A 15,586-nucleotide genomic window follows, 5' to 3' on the forward strand; every position below is an offset into this window, starting at 1 on the left:
AGACAGAAAGCGACTCGAGCTAGTTTGTTCAGTTTTTCTGTTCTTTCCGTTTTCCACTGGTTCTGAACAACAAGCCACTTTACAAATATACTGCTCTCTTATTTGATTGACTGAATAAATGGAAATATAAGACTATTTTTCGCCTCCTTGTCGATCAACAACGAAATAACAATAGAGCAAGAAATTGTTCTCCATTCACAACTATGACATTCAAAGATTAACTGCGATTTTACCACCCTGTGTTTAAAAACTGGTGGTAGCTGTCTATTTCTATATAGAAATTTATCAAAATCTAAATTAGATAATCTACAATAATCTTAAATCTAAACAATGGCGGCTTTAAAATCAATTAAATCAAATATCTATTAGTCAAAGCTTTTACTCTGTATCCCATGAGATCAAATTACAGTAACCTACTCAAAGTGAACAAAATCACCAGAGTTAACTGTTATGATTGCCTGAGCATAGAGTGTTTGAGCCACTTACGAAGAAATTTTGAAAAATATTTTCCTCCATATTCAAATATCGTTAAAAAATAGTGACGATATTCTTCTTATATGATATTTTTGTTTTTTTTTCTTTCATATAAAGCGTTAATTATTGGAAAAACGTCACAAATATATTCCGTTTTATATGATTTATATGATATGAAATTTGTTACATGACACTCATCTGCTAAATGCTCACAAAGGAGAGAAAAAAAACAAAATTTAATCAGTGTTCTTCTATCTCAATTATTACTAAGTATTATTCAGTAATTATGGATATTACAATTTCCGTAACACCGGATCTGTACATGGACCAGGTCACTTTCGTTAACCCAAACACATCAAGTTTCACTTTGGTCATAAATCGACCATCTTAATCAATCACCAGTAACACATCCATTTTTTCAATTGTACATGCCGTCTAATTAAAGATAAACACAAAATCCAGATTATGTATAAATAGAAATGACAAATAATGATACAATAATATGTTTGTGCCCATAATAAATAGAGTAAGACAACTTACGATCTATAATGTAATCACTACTTTATTACTCCTGATGCTACGACAAACATATAATAATAGCAGAAAACTGTTTGCAAAATTTACGAAAATCTTCTTATACTATGGTATTCTAAATCTCTTTCTGTTGAAAAGACCTCGTAATCCAACCATCCTTGGGTACAAGTTTAAAAATATCCCTGATAAAAATGAAGAAAACAACGATATTTTTGTATAGGTCCAAAGGGCGAATGTTAAGTAATAAATCAATTGCGTCTCTAAATTTGGTAATTGAAAATTTACTCAATAACTTTACTTGTTCTAAAGAATAAAGGTAGAAATTTAACATATTATAGCTGTATGGTATGGTATTACCTAGATATATATCATATCTTAGATATATAGGTAGAGAAATAAATATACTCAGAGCTCTGTAAAATACATGATTTAAAGCATGTATTTAAAATACGGTCAGACTAATAATGACAGTTTAAGTATACTATTAGACATATATTATATACCTCTTGTTGCAAAAAGAATAAAATATTCTAAACAATCTTTCTACAGGTCCTGAGGAGGTTTCAAGGATACCAAGTTTTTTGCTTTTATCGTTTAGGAAGCAACTCCATTTTTGATGTCTGAGGTTGATCACTGTCCTTGTTTGCAAAAACAATAAAACCATCATCTTTGTTAGTACTGCTACTACTGTGACTTCCAGATATTAATTCATGTTTTTTTTTGTAATTTGCCTCTAAATGTGAATTTCAAATTTTTTAATTATTTGCCTTTCATTTGATGCTTTTTGGCAAACAACTCATTTTATAACAAGGGTGACGCCAATATGGCTCCATTTATTTCTGGTAATAGTTTTAAAAATCCCAAACTTTGAACAAATATTCATTCTATAGTTCAAAATTGTACCGGCAACAATTTCATGAAACTGACGTTTGATCGACTTCGTAGTTTGATCAAATTGAGCAAGCCAGTGGAAAATATTACGGTATCAGAATCATAGTTCAGAGAATAGTATTTATGCTAAGATTTAAATAAAGGAAACTTTCTAATTTGTTCCGGATTTATACATAGCTCGCAAGTTAATGTCGGTTCCTCAAATCAAACCAAAAACATAAGATTTTAACATAAGTTAAATCATTTAAACATAAATTACGGACTGAAAAACAGCCATCATTGAAAAGTTGATAGAAAGAACTTTATGTATCAATAACACTTTAATTAAATCCACTCCAACCAGAAGCCCAGTTTCCAGAAAACCCCCACAGCTATTACCACTTCGCCTGATGGGAATCGTTTTCCAAGAAAGGATTTCCTGAGGTGTTCAAAAGATAAAGCTAGCGAATAAACTGGGCACGGTTGGGCAGTATTTGAGTTACTTGTAATTAAAATACCGAATTTAAATAAAAATACCTGACGCTGAAGTTCTTTATAGTCAGTATTTCATTTTTGAACATAAGTACATTGAGCGATAAAACGCTCGATAGTTTTTGTAAGCAAAACACAAAAAAAATTATCAAGTATCTTGTTAATTGTCGCTTTCGTTCTTAAACGATTATTTTCTCGAAACTTCGGTATATTAATTAAGTTTAGTACTACGAATGTCAGGATGGATGATCAAATTAACTCCACGTTTAGGCCTACGGTGCCGGACGTTGGCGGTGATGGAGTAAATCAAGTGAATGCTATGACATATTCACAAATTGCAACTGGAGGAAAGTATTTCACAGTAACACATGGCATCCATAATAATGGCAACTTGTGTTAAATGTAAATCTACTATCATATATAATTTAAAGGCTACAAGTGACTTCAGATTAAATTTACAAGCAATTGCGAAATGAATTCTGTTGTGTAATTGTAGGATTTGTAGGTTGGGAAATGATGGCACTAATTAAATATATGCTATAATATATGTGTTATGTAATACGGCCCAGACTATCTGGCCATCTGATATTTGATTACCTGAATGGTAAGCGAGTAAGACGGATTGGTCTGTTTTTACCCTCAGTGCCGTTTTATATGGCCGTTCAACCATTCGCCTCTTCTTTACGTTTTAAAATTATTTTTCAAGTAAATTAATAGTTTTTGTTTTCTAAACCTTATCACATATTATAATTGGGAGAGCCCCTTCAATTATCAAGAAAGAAAGACATGTTGAAGTTAAATTGGTAATCGTTCCAGAGTTACTCGAAGCGTTTCTTGATATAGTTAAGTGAAGTTCGGGCAAAAGTATCGCAGATGACGCTGTAAAATCACATGTTAATTAATGGTTTAAATGGAGTTCGAGCAAAAGTATCTCATATGAAGCTGTAAGGTCACAAAAGCTGGATTGAAGGTGCTCAACGATGACCAGCCATAAAATATTCCAAGTAATAAATATTCAAGCTTTGAAAAACACATTCATCACAGTTCAGGGTGTAAGGCCACCAAAGGCGGACTGAAGTTGCCGTGAATTAACATAATTTACTGGAATTCTAACAGAATCTTGCAGTTCAGGGTGAATGGTCACCAAATGCCAATTGTAGCAGTTCAATTTCTAAGCCACATATTATTGAAATATGGAGTCACCAAAGCTGGGAAATTCTTGTTTCCGTTAAATAAAATAATATTTTCAAGTAAAATAATAATTTTTGTTTTCTGGACCTTTTCAAATATTATAATTTGTATACTTATCTTATCTATACTATTTATCGATGCTCAACAGGATGTGCAGAAAGATTGTTTTCTTTAGCACATTTTATTAGTTCCCCAACAAGAGGCTGTTAGTATATTTAAAAATCTAGTGTTCATGAATGAAAATTCTTCTTTTTCTGGTTAACAGGTTTGACAATAAGGTTTTCGGTTATATAAATGTTAAATAAATGGTTATGTAATAGAACTAGCATTACTTACTTTACTATTTAACTACTATTATTATTGAGAGAACAGAAATACTACTATTGAACAGGTCAATTGAAAAGTCCCCGGCCTGACAGATAGATGGAGCTACTAGAATTAAACCCATATGTTTTTTAGTTAGCCCTAACCCTCAAAAGATGCGTGTATAAATTTGGCAGCTGTCGGATCATTAGTTTGTGAATTATATCATTTTGAGTGAAGCAGCTTTTGCTATTGTGAAAAAAAAAGGGATAAAAAGTAATTTCGCGTGTTGATAAAATATTGCTTTTTGAAAGAAAAAAATACAGTTGGAGCAAAAAGTTGGCTTGATGGGGAATTTCCGGATACTGACCCAGGAAAATCAATCATCAAGGATTGGTATGCTAAATTTAGACGTGGTGAAATGAAGACCCAAGACGGTGAACGCAGTGGACACCCAAAAGAGGTTGTTACCGACGAAAACATCCACAAAAAAATCCACAAAATGATTTTGAATGACCCTAAATTGAAATTAAATGAAATAGTAGACACTCTAAAGATATCAACTGAACGTGTATATCATATCATTCACGAATATTTGGGTATGAGAAAGCTCTGTGAAAAGTGGGTGCCGCGCGAGCTCACTTTTGGCCAAAAACAACAAGTCGATGATTCGAACCAGTATTTGAAGATGATCAAGCGTAATAAACCCGAGTTTCTGCGTCGATATGTGACAATGGATGAAACATGGCTCCATCATTTCACTTCGAAGTCCAATAGACAGTTATCCGAGCGGACTGTACACGATGAACCCGCTCCAAAGCGTGGGAAAGCGCAACAGACTATTACATAACGTTATTGGACCGTTCGCAGGACGAAATCGCAGAAAAAAAGTGCTGCTTCACCAAGATAGTGCACCGTGTCACAAGTCAGTGAAAACGATGGCAAAAATCCATGAATTGGGCTTCAAATTGTTTCCTCATCCACCATATTCTCCAGATCTGGCCCCCAACGACTATTTCATGTTCTCAGATCTCGAATGAAAGAATTCAAGAATGCCCGCTGGGAAAAAAATTTCGGCGAATGAAGAGGTTATCGCCGAAACTGAGGCCTATTTTGAAGCAAAGGACAAATCGTACTACAAAAATGGTATCGAAAAGTTGAAGGTTGTTCTAAACAGTGTAACGCCCTTAAAGGGAATTATGTTGAATAAAAAATCTAATTTTGCCAAAAGAATGTCTTTTACTATGGTAGGCCGGTGACTTTTCAATTGACCTGTTATAGTATAATAGTATTTTACCTATCCACGATAACTGATAAATTTAAAAGTGCAACAGACCACAGACTATAAAAATACCTAATATTGATATAGTTGATAAATACAAATAGTTAGTTAAGTAGTATATCCTTAAATAGCACAGCTATTCTTGAAAGAAAAATGTAAAATAAACTGTCCTAAATCTTTAACCGCCCACAACAATCGGAAAACTCGGCAACGGGTTTTTGGGGTCGTTGTAATGCACCGGATTAGGAGGGGGGGATTCATTTTTGCCGGGAAGAATACGACAGGACATAAAAAAACCAGCCTAGAGACGTCTCCGACGCCCCTTGCATGTTTTCGTGTTCTAGAAGAATGCTTTATTTTCTTTAACGTTCGACGGATGCGTATTTGAACTCCCTCGATGGGGCTGTCGTGTTCGTCAAAATACAATTTATTCGAGAGAAAAAATAAAACGATTCATTTTTTTATTAAACAGTTTACTACCGTTCAGTTCTTGATCCAGGGCACGAACTCCTAAATAAAAAGTTCCGTCCGTATATACAATACTGAATACAAAATGGTTACATTTAAAATGGTTGCATTAGATGTAACTAAATTAAGTCGTTAGTTGAAATAAGTTTTTTTATTAATTACATCTTACATTAGATATGTTTAATACATTCTTAGTTTAAAATTTAAATGTACAAAATATGTTATATGAGTAACACTTTACACTATACAAGTTCGTGTGGTCGTTCAATCTTCTGATTTCCTGCGTGTGGTCCAGTAGCTGTGTTGCTTCCACGTTGCTTTGACTTAGTAACATTATTTTATGTTTTAAAGCGAAATCTTGGATCAATTCGAAATTTCTAAATTGATTTAAAGCCACGACGCTCTATTCTTTTCTTAGTTGGTTCGATGTTTTAGTGCAACTCTATATTTTCACCCCATAAATCCAAATTGGCTTTATAATAAACCAATCTTTTTGATTTTAGGTCAAGTTGAGAGTAGCTTCCGACTAACCAGTACAGTTGCTTGACTTTGAGTCCGATCTGGTCTGCTGCTTGTCTAACTAGTCCATTTGTAGATCTTGTTAACTACCACTTGTTCTTTTTCTAAGGCATTAGGTAAAGGCATATCTTTTGCAATGATAACTCCGTCGTCGGCAAATTTTCCAGGCATTATTTCTTTTGTTATTGAGATATCGGCAATGTAGAGCGGATACGGCAGTGGTTCCAAGACACTACCATTGAGAACTCCAAATAGGGTTAAATGTTGAGAATGTCCTCATGCGAAACTCTATGTTTAGCTCATCATGTAGAATAATCCCCAACACTATGACCGGTCAAAAGCTTGTGAGACGTCCAGGAATATTGCAAGGTAGTATTTCTTCTTTTCAAATCTCTTTTCAACGACCGTTGTTACTCTGTGTACTTGATCAATTGTTGAGTGGTGACTTCGAAATTCAAATTTTGTTTTGTTTGCTTTTGAAAAATTGTTTTAATACTTTTTAACAGCAGTCTCTGAAATAATTTTGATCGCATGTAGCAGCGAAATATGCCTATGAGATCTGACTTGTTCTGCCCTTTTATCGGGTTTTTTAACATTGAAAAGTTCCCGGATTGACACATAGATGGCGCTACTAGAATTAAATCCATATGTTTTTTAGTTAGCCCTAACCCTCAAAAGATGCGTGTATAAATTTGACAGCTGTCGGATCATTGCTTTTGTAATCAACTTTTGTTATTGTGAAAAAAATGGATAAAAAGGAATTTCGCGTGATGATATATAAAATATTGCTTATTGAAGGGAAGAAATACAGTTGAAACAAAAACTTAGCTTGATGCCGAGTTTCCCGACACTGCCCCAGGAAAATCAACCATCAAGGGTTGGTATGCTAACTTTAGATGTGGTGAAATGAGCACTGAAGACCGTGAACGCAGTGGACGCCCAAAAGAGGTTGTTACCGACGAAAACATTTAAAAAATCCACAAAATAATTTTGAATGACGGAAAATTGAAACTGAATGAAATATCAGATACTCTATAGACATCAACTGAACGTGTACATCATATCATTCCCGAATATTTGGGTATGAGAAAGCTCTGTGCAAAGTGGTTGACGCGCGAGCTCACTTTTGACCAAAAACGACGTCGAGTTGATGATTCAGAGCAGTGTTTGAAGATGATCAAGCGTTATAAACCCCAGTTTTTGCGTCGATATGTGACAATGGATGAAACATGGCTCCATCATCCGGAGTCCAATCGACAGTCATCCGAGTGGACTGCACATGATGAAGAAAAACACAACAGTCGGCTGGCAAGGTTATGGCGTCTGTATTTTGGGATGCGTATGGAATAATTTTCATTGACTACCTTGAAACAGGAAGGACCATCAACAGCGACTATTACATAGCGTTATTGGACCGTTTGATAGACGAAATCGCCGAAAAACAGCCTCATTTTAAGAAAAAGAAAGTGCTGCTTCACCAAGACAATGCACCGTGCAAAAATCCATGAATTGGGCTTGGAATTGCTTCATCATCCACCGTATTCTCCAGATCTGGCTCCCGGTGACTATTCTCTGTTCCTGTTCGATCACTAAAGAATGGTCGCTGGGAAGAAATAGTCGTCGAATGAAGAGGTGATCCCCGAAAATGAGGCCTATTTTGAAGCAAAGGACAAATCGTACTACAAAAATGGTATCGAAAAGTTGGAGTGTCGCTATAATCAATGTGTCACCCTTGAAGGGAATTATGTTGAATAAAAAAAAAACAAATTCTAGCAAAAAAATGTGTTTTACTATGGTAAGCCGGGGACTTTTCAATTGGCCATAACAGGTCAATTGAAACATTCATGTTATAGTGATGATAAATAGTGTTATATCTTATAATTTTTAATGGTAAACATTCCATAGTTTAATTAATTAAATCATCGAATCATTAGTCTTATTTTGCGGTAACGTTTTTACGGAGAAAAAATACTATTTTATTAACAATCTTAATTATATTATTAAGAAAAAATTAATAGATTGAATTTAATTGAATATCTAACGGCAGCGGCAGGAAAAGTCGGTAACAATGAAAACTGGACAAAAACAAGACGTGGCAATGCATTTTCCCAATCGTTGTTGCTTATTTTCGTATGCGATAAAGCCGAAAAAGAAGCGACAGCCGATAACCGCCTGACCGCTGGTTGAGCAAAAGCAAAAACAAAAACAATTGAAACACCGCTTTATCTTTGGTCATTTATTTATTCACTAGCCATTGATACAATGATACTTCTCGACGTACTAAATATAGGTACATCGTTTCGACGCTTTTTTCCTTGCTATCTGTACAGTTGCGCTAATCGCCCAATAATGAGATGTTTTGTCTTGCTTAACTTAGAACAACGTATAATTGCATTTATCCAGGACGGATTAACTACCAACTAATTCTATTACAACAATATAAATTGTATATAAAAATAAAAAAATATGTATATATAAAAAGTGATGCGGAGTATTTACAACAATGCCTATCGCTACTTAGATTATTAAAAGAGGTTGTTGTGTGCAATTTGAGCAAAACAAGTGATTAAATCCTGTCCAACGCCGCTGGCTCTCCCGCCCTGCCCGTCCATGTCACTGTTGTGTCTTTATCTCTCTCCTGGACCATCACGTTAGTCAGCGCACCCTGTTCATCAGCGGCCTGGGGAATTTGTTCTCCCTACTCTTCATAAACCCCAGCATGTTTTTGAAGGGTAACTGCATGTGGTAATATGCACAGTACGGTAACGGATCCCAAATAGTGAACAGAGCTTCCCTTTTGTCCAGCACTGTACCGATAAGACGGGTGACCTTCTCCAGAGAGGGATTCTTGATGGTATGCCATACCGTATCGGGCATGCGGTATGTGCCATTACCGTTCACCAACGGTCCGGAATATTGGCGGTTGAAGTGTTTGCAAGGTCGCCATACTAGCCGCGGATGGATGTTGGTGTAACAGATGTACGGCAGCGACACCCCCACGCGGCTGATGAGCGGCTTGATGGTGTTCGTCTCTTTGGTAACGACGAATCGGAAACTCACGTGGCCGCTGACTGGGCGTAACAGCTGGAGCTTGCTGAAGAAATTTGTCAGCCACTGATTGATCTCGTGATGCTCGATCGGTATCAGCCCGCCGTTGTCTTTGTCCTGCTTGCAGGTGACGTTCGCGATCACTTGCGACTCTTTTATGGTGGTACAGGTCAGATAGTGATCCCCTTCCAGGTCTTGGACCACCACCCAAGGTCGTTGCGGGTTGATATCGTTGGGTAGCTTCAGGTCATTTCTGGATAACGGTAGTATAACTTTGGCGTGCTCCCGAAGACCCACCGGGCCCGCGGTGGACATAACGTAATTCCCCATTCGAATGGTACCGGTGTCGTACAGTCTGTAGACGTCCTCCTTGGACGTGACGACGTAGTAATTCGGAATGCTAATCTGATTCTTCTCGCATCGCTTCAAAACTTCGAGGATGTCGTCCAGTACCCAGACCTCCTTAATGCCCGGGCAGAAACAGGAGCAACCTAACAGTTCCATGTGGGGCTTGGCGACCGCGTCGTAGTAGGCGGAAGTGGTGGCGCAGACCGGGATGTAATACACCACCTCTTCCTTGTCAACGATCTCGCACAAAGCTCGAACATAATTCTGCAGCTGATCGCTGGTTGGTTTCGGGACAGCATAGAATTTACTCACAGCTGTTGAGAATCGGGCTAGTGCGAACACGCCCTGTATCTCGCACACTACCACCCTGGCGCCGGCAGAGTAAAAATTCCTCGCCAGGTGCAGAGCCTGAATCGTGCTACCGCCACTTATCAGCACCGTGCGTTTCTTTTGATTTTTAGGCTTGTTTGGTACCAGAAGCATAGATAGAACAATCTTCACTATTGTGAACGGCAACTGGATCAGTTGAGTGAACACCCATATCCACATGGAGATCCACAACATCGGCAATGCGAGCACCAACTGTTTCCACGTCTTAGGCAGAACAGCTATGATAATGGCCTTTGCCATCCTCAGTAAGAAACAAGGATACCATCCGATGATGGCCGACAGTATTGAAAACGTCTCCTCTTCCTGCGGTGCATTTTGTTGTACGGGACCCTGGCTCTGGTGGTCGCGGGCATCCGATCGAATCACAAAAGGCTCTCTGATCACGCTTCCCAAAGAAGAGGTCCTACGAATCCTTCTCTTCCTCAAGGTGCTGTCGGGCGAGGTGGAGCCAGGCGAGTAGCAGGCTGGCGAGTTGGGGCTCTGGAATCCCGATCCACTGGAAGTACTACCTGCGTGAATGCTCTCGTTGCTGGGCCACGAAACCCTTGCCAGACTTTCGGACGAACAGGTCGGCATTTCGATCACGGGACACTAGTCACCGCTTCACGTTCACCACTTGGACACTGCCGTGAATCGAAACGGAGTAAACGAATTATCAGCCGTTCAACGATCTTATAGACGGACGGCTTGTACTATGACCGCTTGAAAACAGTCGCTACATGCCCCCCACCACATTCCGCCTTCAATTGTTTATTGAGGTGCCTTGGATTGCTCTTATTTATAAATAACAAGTGATAAGAGCCTGAAGCGTCTCGGAATTAGTTCGTCAAGGGGGACAAAGGTAAATCGAGTCCCAACGTCAATAGGTACCGGGTCCACTTATCGAATACTAATTTCTGATAACGATTTCCTACAAATAGCCTTATCTCTACCAACTGAAATATAATTTCGGAAATTTAACACAATTTTGCTTTAAACCTATATGATTTCTATAAACATTTGATATTATTATGGGAAACTAATATAGTATATGTTAAATGATATAATCTTGTTAATACTTAGGCAACTAAATTAGCACCAAAGTTTTTATTTTCATAACAACATATAATAATAGAAACATAAAATCAGATATAATAAATCCACTCTAATATCATAATTTTAAAATGCTCAAATGATGATTATATTTTGCATTTTCATAAATTAGAATGAAATTAGAATCTTTTCTGTTGTATAGACAACTTAATAAACATGTGTTGACAATTTTTTTTGATATGGAAACAATTGTCAGTGCATACTGTTGTTTCAATGTTTGTTTATAAGTAATAATTAATTCTACTGTCGTGATAGTTTGAATTTATTATTAGTCTATATTCAAATTAATCAAATTTTCGGTGAATAGTGTTTGTGTGAACTTCTTTTTTCATTCTATAGTACTCTATTATTATTTATTCTATAGTATTACTATTTTATTTATAATATACAAAACTATAGTGCAGTCTAAAACAATTCAAATTCCTACTTACCAACTTTTAATGCATTGTATGCATCACCTATAAGAAACTATATATAAATGATTAATTTTTTGTGTGTATACAAACATAACCCTCATTTAAGGCCCTTAGTGATATTGTTATAGGGCGCTAAATTTAAAATATGGATTATAATTCATATGTTCATCAACATCAGTTCTATGAATTGTTTCAAGAAATTAAAAATGATCCAGCTGATAGTACAAAATTGAATGAACTTACTCGGTGGATAGCAAATATACCCAAAAATGATATATGTTTTTATGAACCCATACTAGCTTGCTTTTGTTTATATACAAAATGTATCATTAACAATGATAAAAGGTAATATATTTATTCATTCCTAATTGTTTTTTTAATACATTTTTTATAGTTTTTCAGCAAATCACAAAATATTAATAACTGAAACAATGCAAGCATTTCTTAAAAAATTTCAGATAAAATCAACTAAGTTGTTCTTTAACTTTTACAGTGCTGTAATTGTTCAATTATATGATTTTTCAAAACGTCAAGGTATGTTATATAAATTTTTATAAATTTTACATTTTATATAAACTTATTCTATATTTTCAGTACTTACACTAACAGAGGAATATACTTTATGTCTTCTCGAAACAATGTCTTCCTTAATTCAGTGTGTATCTGAAGATATTATCCTACAACTTTATAATAAAGAATCTGTACAACAATTTTCCAAATTAGTTTTTGTGTGTTGTGAACTATTAAAGCAGAAGACCTCAAAAGCAATAAAGTATGTATGTGCAATTATTATTAATATTACATTCTCTATATATGCATTTATTTTAGACATGAAGCAATAAAGAATATTTTACTTTTGGGAAATATATCAAGTAATGATTACTTAGATGATCCTGTTTTAAAGTCAAAAATATCAGATATATTTATGTTTTACATACCAGGAATATCAAATTGTTTCAGCAAGTTGATAATGGATAAAATTCACCTAGGATATTCTTTGACAATGGTAATCTTTTTTATTATATCACTGTTAATTACTAATTCGAAGATGATTTAGGACATAATAAATGCCTATAGTAGAATAATAGTACTAGTCATGCAAGATTACAACAAAGGTCAGAAAGAAATCTTCTCAAAAAATGAATTTCAAACAAGTTCACTAAAGAAAAAGATGTGGGAAAATGAAAAGGAAATGAATGATTATTTAAGTTTGACTGTAAAGTCTTCTCAATGGTATTCTAAGACTGATATAAATTTAAACATATGTTTTAAAAGGTTTTCAATTTTAATCTTTCATGAAAACCCTCAGGTGAGGGAGATGCTTATAAGCATGGCTAGGGATATTACTTTAAATTGTTATAGGTAAGAAAGTTATGAAATCGTTGTATTGATAACGAATTTACTTATTTTAGTACAATGCCTCTATCTATCGCAACTCTAATGGAGTTTTTGATTCTTCTTTCTGATGATGAAAATCCATCAATTTCAAATCAAAGTAGAAAGTTAATCTCACATATTACTGAGTGGTCTGAAAAAGAAGAAAATAAATTACATTTTCAAGATATTTTTGAATATATCAAAGAAGGATTTTATAATGCTATTAATAGTTTACCTCGTAAATTTAATGGTGTTGGTAAGTAATACATTTGTTTACAAATCACATAATAGTACAATCAGGCAACACTACATTCAATCACAAATAGAATTTTTATAGATGATACTGAAAAAATATCTGTCTTAAGTCTATTGGCATCCTATGCCAATTTATTTTATTCATTCAAGATGCAGGATGTTCTTCAATCGCCTGAAATTTTGGATAAACTAATGCAGAGTTTACTCCATATATCACAATTAGATACCACCAATGTTCAGTTATTAGAAGTATATACTTTAAAAGGTAAATACAACTCAATATATATACATATTGACCAAATGTTATATTATTTTAACTTTAGAGTTAAATGGTGAACCTGACCTTAGAACGCCTTGGATAAAATTTCACAATTTTAAAGATGAACGGGTAAAAGTAAAATTGGAAGTTCTGTGTAAAAACTTAGTTTCAAATAGCTATGACAATTTTCAAATTATTTTTGACTCTTTATATAACACAATTCTTTATAATACAGATATGCAAAAAGAAGCTATATATTTGCTGAATGCTTTTATTCTGGGTAAAATTACCTAATACACAATCTTTGGCCTAAATATATAGATAACATTTTTATTCAGGTTTAGATCATCCCTCTAGGGTATTCCTTAAAACGATTCTAGATATGTACACTGATGAAGAACTTAATTTACAAATTCTCTTAAACAGTAATAAACTAACACCAGAGGAAATAAAAAATAATGTTGTTAAGATTTGTTTGCTGACAGAAGGCATAGGAAAAACTAGTTTGATATCTAAGGAGGCCTTTAAACCCTATTTACTGAAGTGTTTATATAGTGTTTTGGAAAAAGCTGGTATTATTTTTGTTAAATGTAATATTTTCTGAATTTTAATGTTTTCTTTATTTAGGCCATGGAAATATTTTAATTAGCACAGCGGGCTTACTCTCCCTTCATAACATAATTTATGCTTGTGGCTATAAAACCATTACTGAATTGATAAATGAGAATTTTGATTATTTTTCTCACCAAGTAAGAAGAAGGTTAGTAAAATATGAAGATAAAAGTGATGTCCTAGGTGTACTATCAGTAGTTTTTCGCTATTGTTCTAAAGATATTCTATTATTAATAAGTAATGTTGTGGAAGAGGTAGGTCACAGATAAATTCTTTTTTTTTTTGTTTCTAATATTTTGTATTGCAGGTACTTGCATTTCAGTGGTCTCAAGATCAGAGCATCGAAAGTTATCTCAGCGTATTTAAGTTATTTATTATAAGCCTACGCCGCTGGTTCAATATTGGTACAGCAGATGTACCCATTAAGTCCAAAAAGCAAAAAGAATTGGAGTATGAGCACTTCAAAGTTAGCAATATTGATGCAATAGAAAATTTTTCTGATGATATTATGGAAGGTAAAACTGCCGAGGAACTATATAAAGAAGATATGGAAAAAAAGAAACTTGAAGAAAAAGAAGAAAATAATGAATATCCTACAGGTTGATATAATCAATGAAAGGTGTTAAAAACCTTTATTACAATGTTAATTTCTTTGTTTTAGAACCTGAGTACAAAAAACCCGAACCCCCGGTCCATATAAAACTTACAACGCTCATTTTAAAAAGAGTACTGCATTTTCTACCACATAAAAACCGTGCGATTAAGTTACACGCCTTAGATATTCTTGCAAATGGTGTCGAAATATTGAATGAGTGGGAAGATGAACTCTTACCTATAGTACACCAAATATGGTCGCCATTAGTGCAGAGATTCAAAGAAGATTCTGATCCATTGATCATGAGACTTAGCATGAATTTATTGTCAGTACTGGCAAAATTATCCAAAGATTTCATTAGGATGAGAACTGTCAAGTAAGTAATAGATTCTGTTTGACTTTTCTTTTTAAGAAGTTGATTTTCAGGGAAGCTTTGCCTAGTATCATGAACACATTAAAGAAATTGGCACCAGAGAGTTTTTTGAAGGATAGGAGAACAGCTTACAGATACAGTCAAAACTATAAATTGCAGTTAATTGTTTTGAAAAGCGCCGGACCCGTTTTGGCTTTATTAGATGTCGACAATAAGCATATCGGCGATTTTATGGATATCGTTTTTTTGTATCTTTCCGTAAAGCAACCGAAAGAACTACAAGTAAGTTTCCGTAACGAAGAATGTTTCATTGTGACACAATATTTTTCATATATAGATGGCTGCTGTGGAATTTATTCAAACTATAGCTGATTACGATGACGAATTTGTCCGAAAGAAAATTGATAATTGGACTGATGTTATTACTAAGGAAAATGAAGTAAACATAAAAAAAATCAAATTAATTGAGGAAATAAAAGGAAATGATAAGCCTTGAAATAATTTGTTTCCATAGGTACCTTTGTTATTTATTTTAAATTTATATTATAGTAAGTTTTTTGTTATAGTTTGTATTTTTTTTGTAATAAAAATTGATTTTATGCATAAAAATCCATTCCATAATCAACATTGATAAAAGTTATTACAGATTTCAGTGTTGAGTTCTGCATTAAATGCCCTATGAACCTAT

General features: G+C 34.6%; 2 protein-coding genes across 2 annotated transcripts; one reads left to right on the forward strand and one right to left on the reverse strand.

Moving 5' to 3' along the window:
* Positions 1–8,354: 8,354 nt before the first annotated feature.
* On the reverse strand, positions 8,355–10,665 carry LOC143206754 (uncharacterized). Its single transcript, XM_076419441.1, has one exon. The coding sequence runs from the start codon at positions 10,493–10,495 to the stop codon at positions 8,789–8,791; it is 1,707 nt and encodes a 568-aa protein (XP_076275556.1). The 5' UTR covers positions 10,496–10,665; the 3' UTR covers positions 8,355–8,788.
* A 514-nt stretch (positions 10,666–11,179) lies between these two features.
* Tti1 (Telo2 interacting protein 1) lies at positions 11,180–15,461 on the forward strand. The gene is made up of 14 exons (XM_076419440.1): positions 11,180–11,772; positions 11,822–11,961; positions 12,022–12,199; positions 12,256–12,433; positions 12,485–12,789; positions 12,840–13,060; positions 13,142–13,324; positions 13,383–13,598; positions 13,657–13,890; positions 13,946–14,184; positions 14,238–14,529; positions 14,592–14,901; positions 14,952–15,180; positions 15,236–15,461. Exons 1-14 carry the CDS (start codon positions 11,573–11,575, stop codon positions 15,392–15,394), a joined length of 3,084 nt encoding a protein of 1,027 aa, XP_076275555.1. The 5' UTR covers positions 11,180–11,572; the 3' UTR covers positions 15,395–15,461.
* The last annotated feature ends 125 nt before the right edge of the window (positions 15,462–15,586 follow it).

Source organism: Rhynchophorus ferrugineus, unplaced genomic scaffold (assembly GCF_030347505.1).
Source record: "Rhynchophorus ferrugineus isolate W39M unplaced genomic scaffold, kcgeb_rfMv2 rfM1, whole genome shotgun sequence".
Taxonomy (NCBI): domain Eukaryota; kingdom Metazoa; phylum Arthropoda; class Insecta; order Coleoptera; family Curculionidae; genus Rhynchophorus; species Rhynchophorus ferrugineus.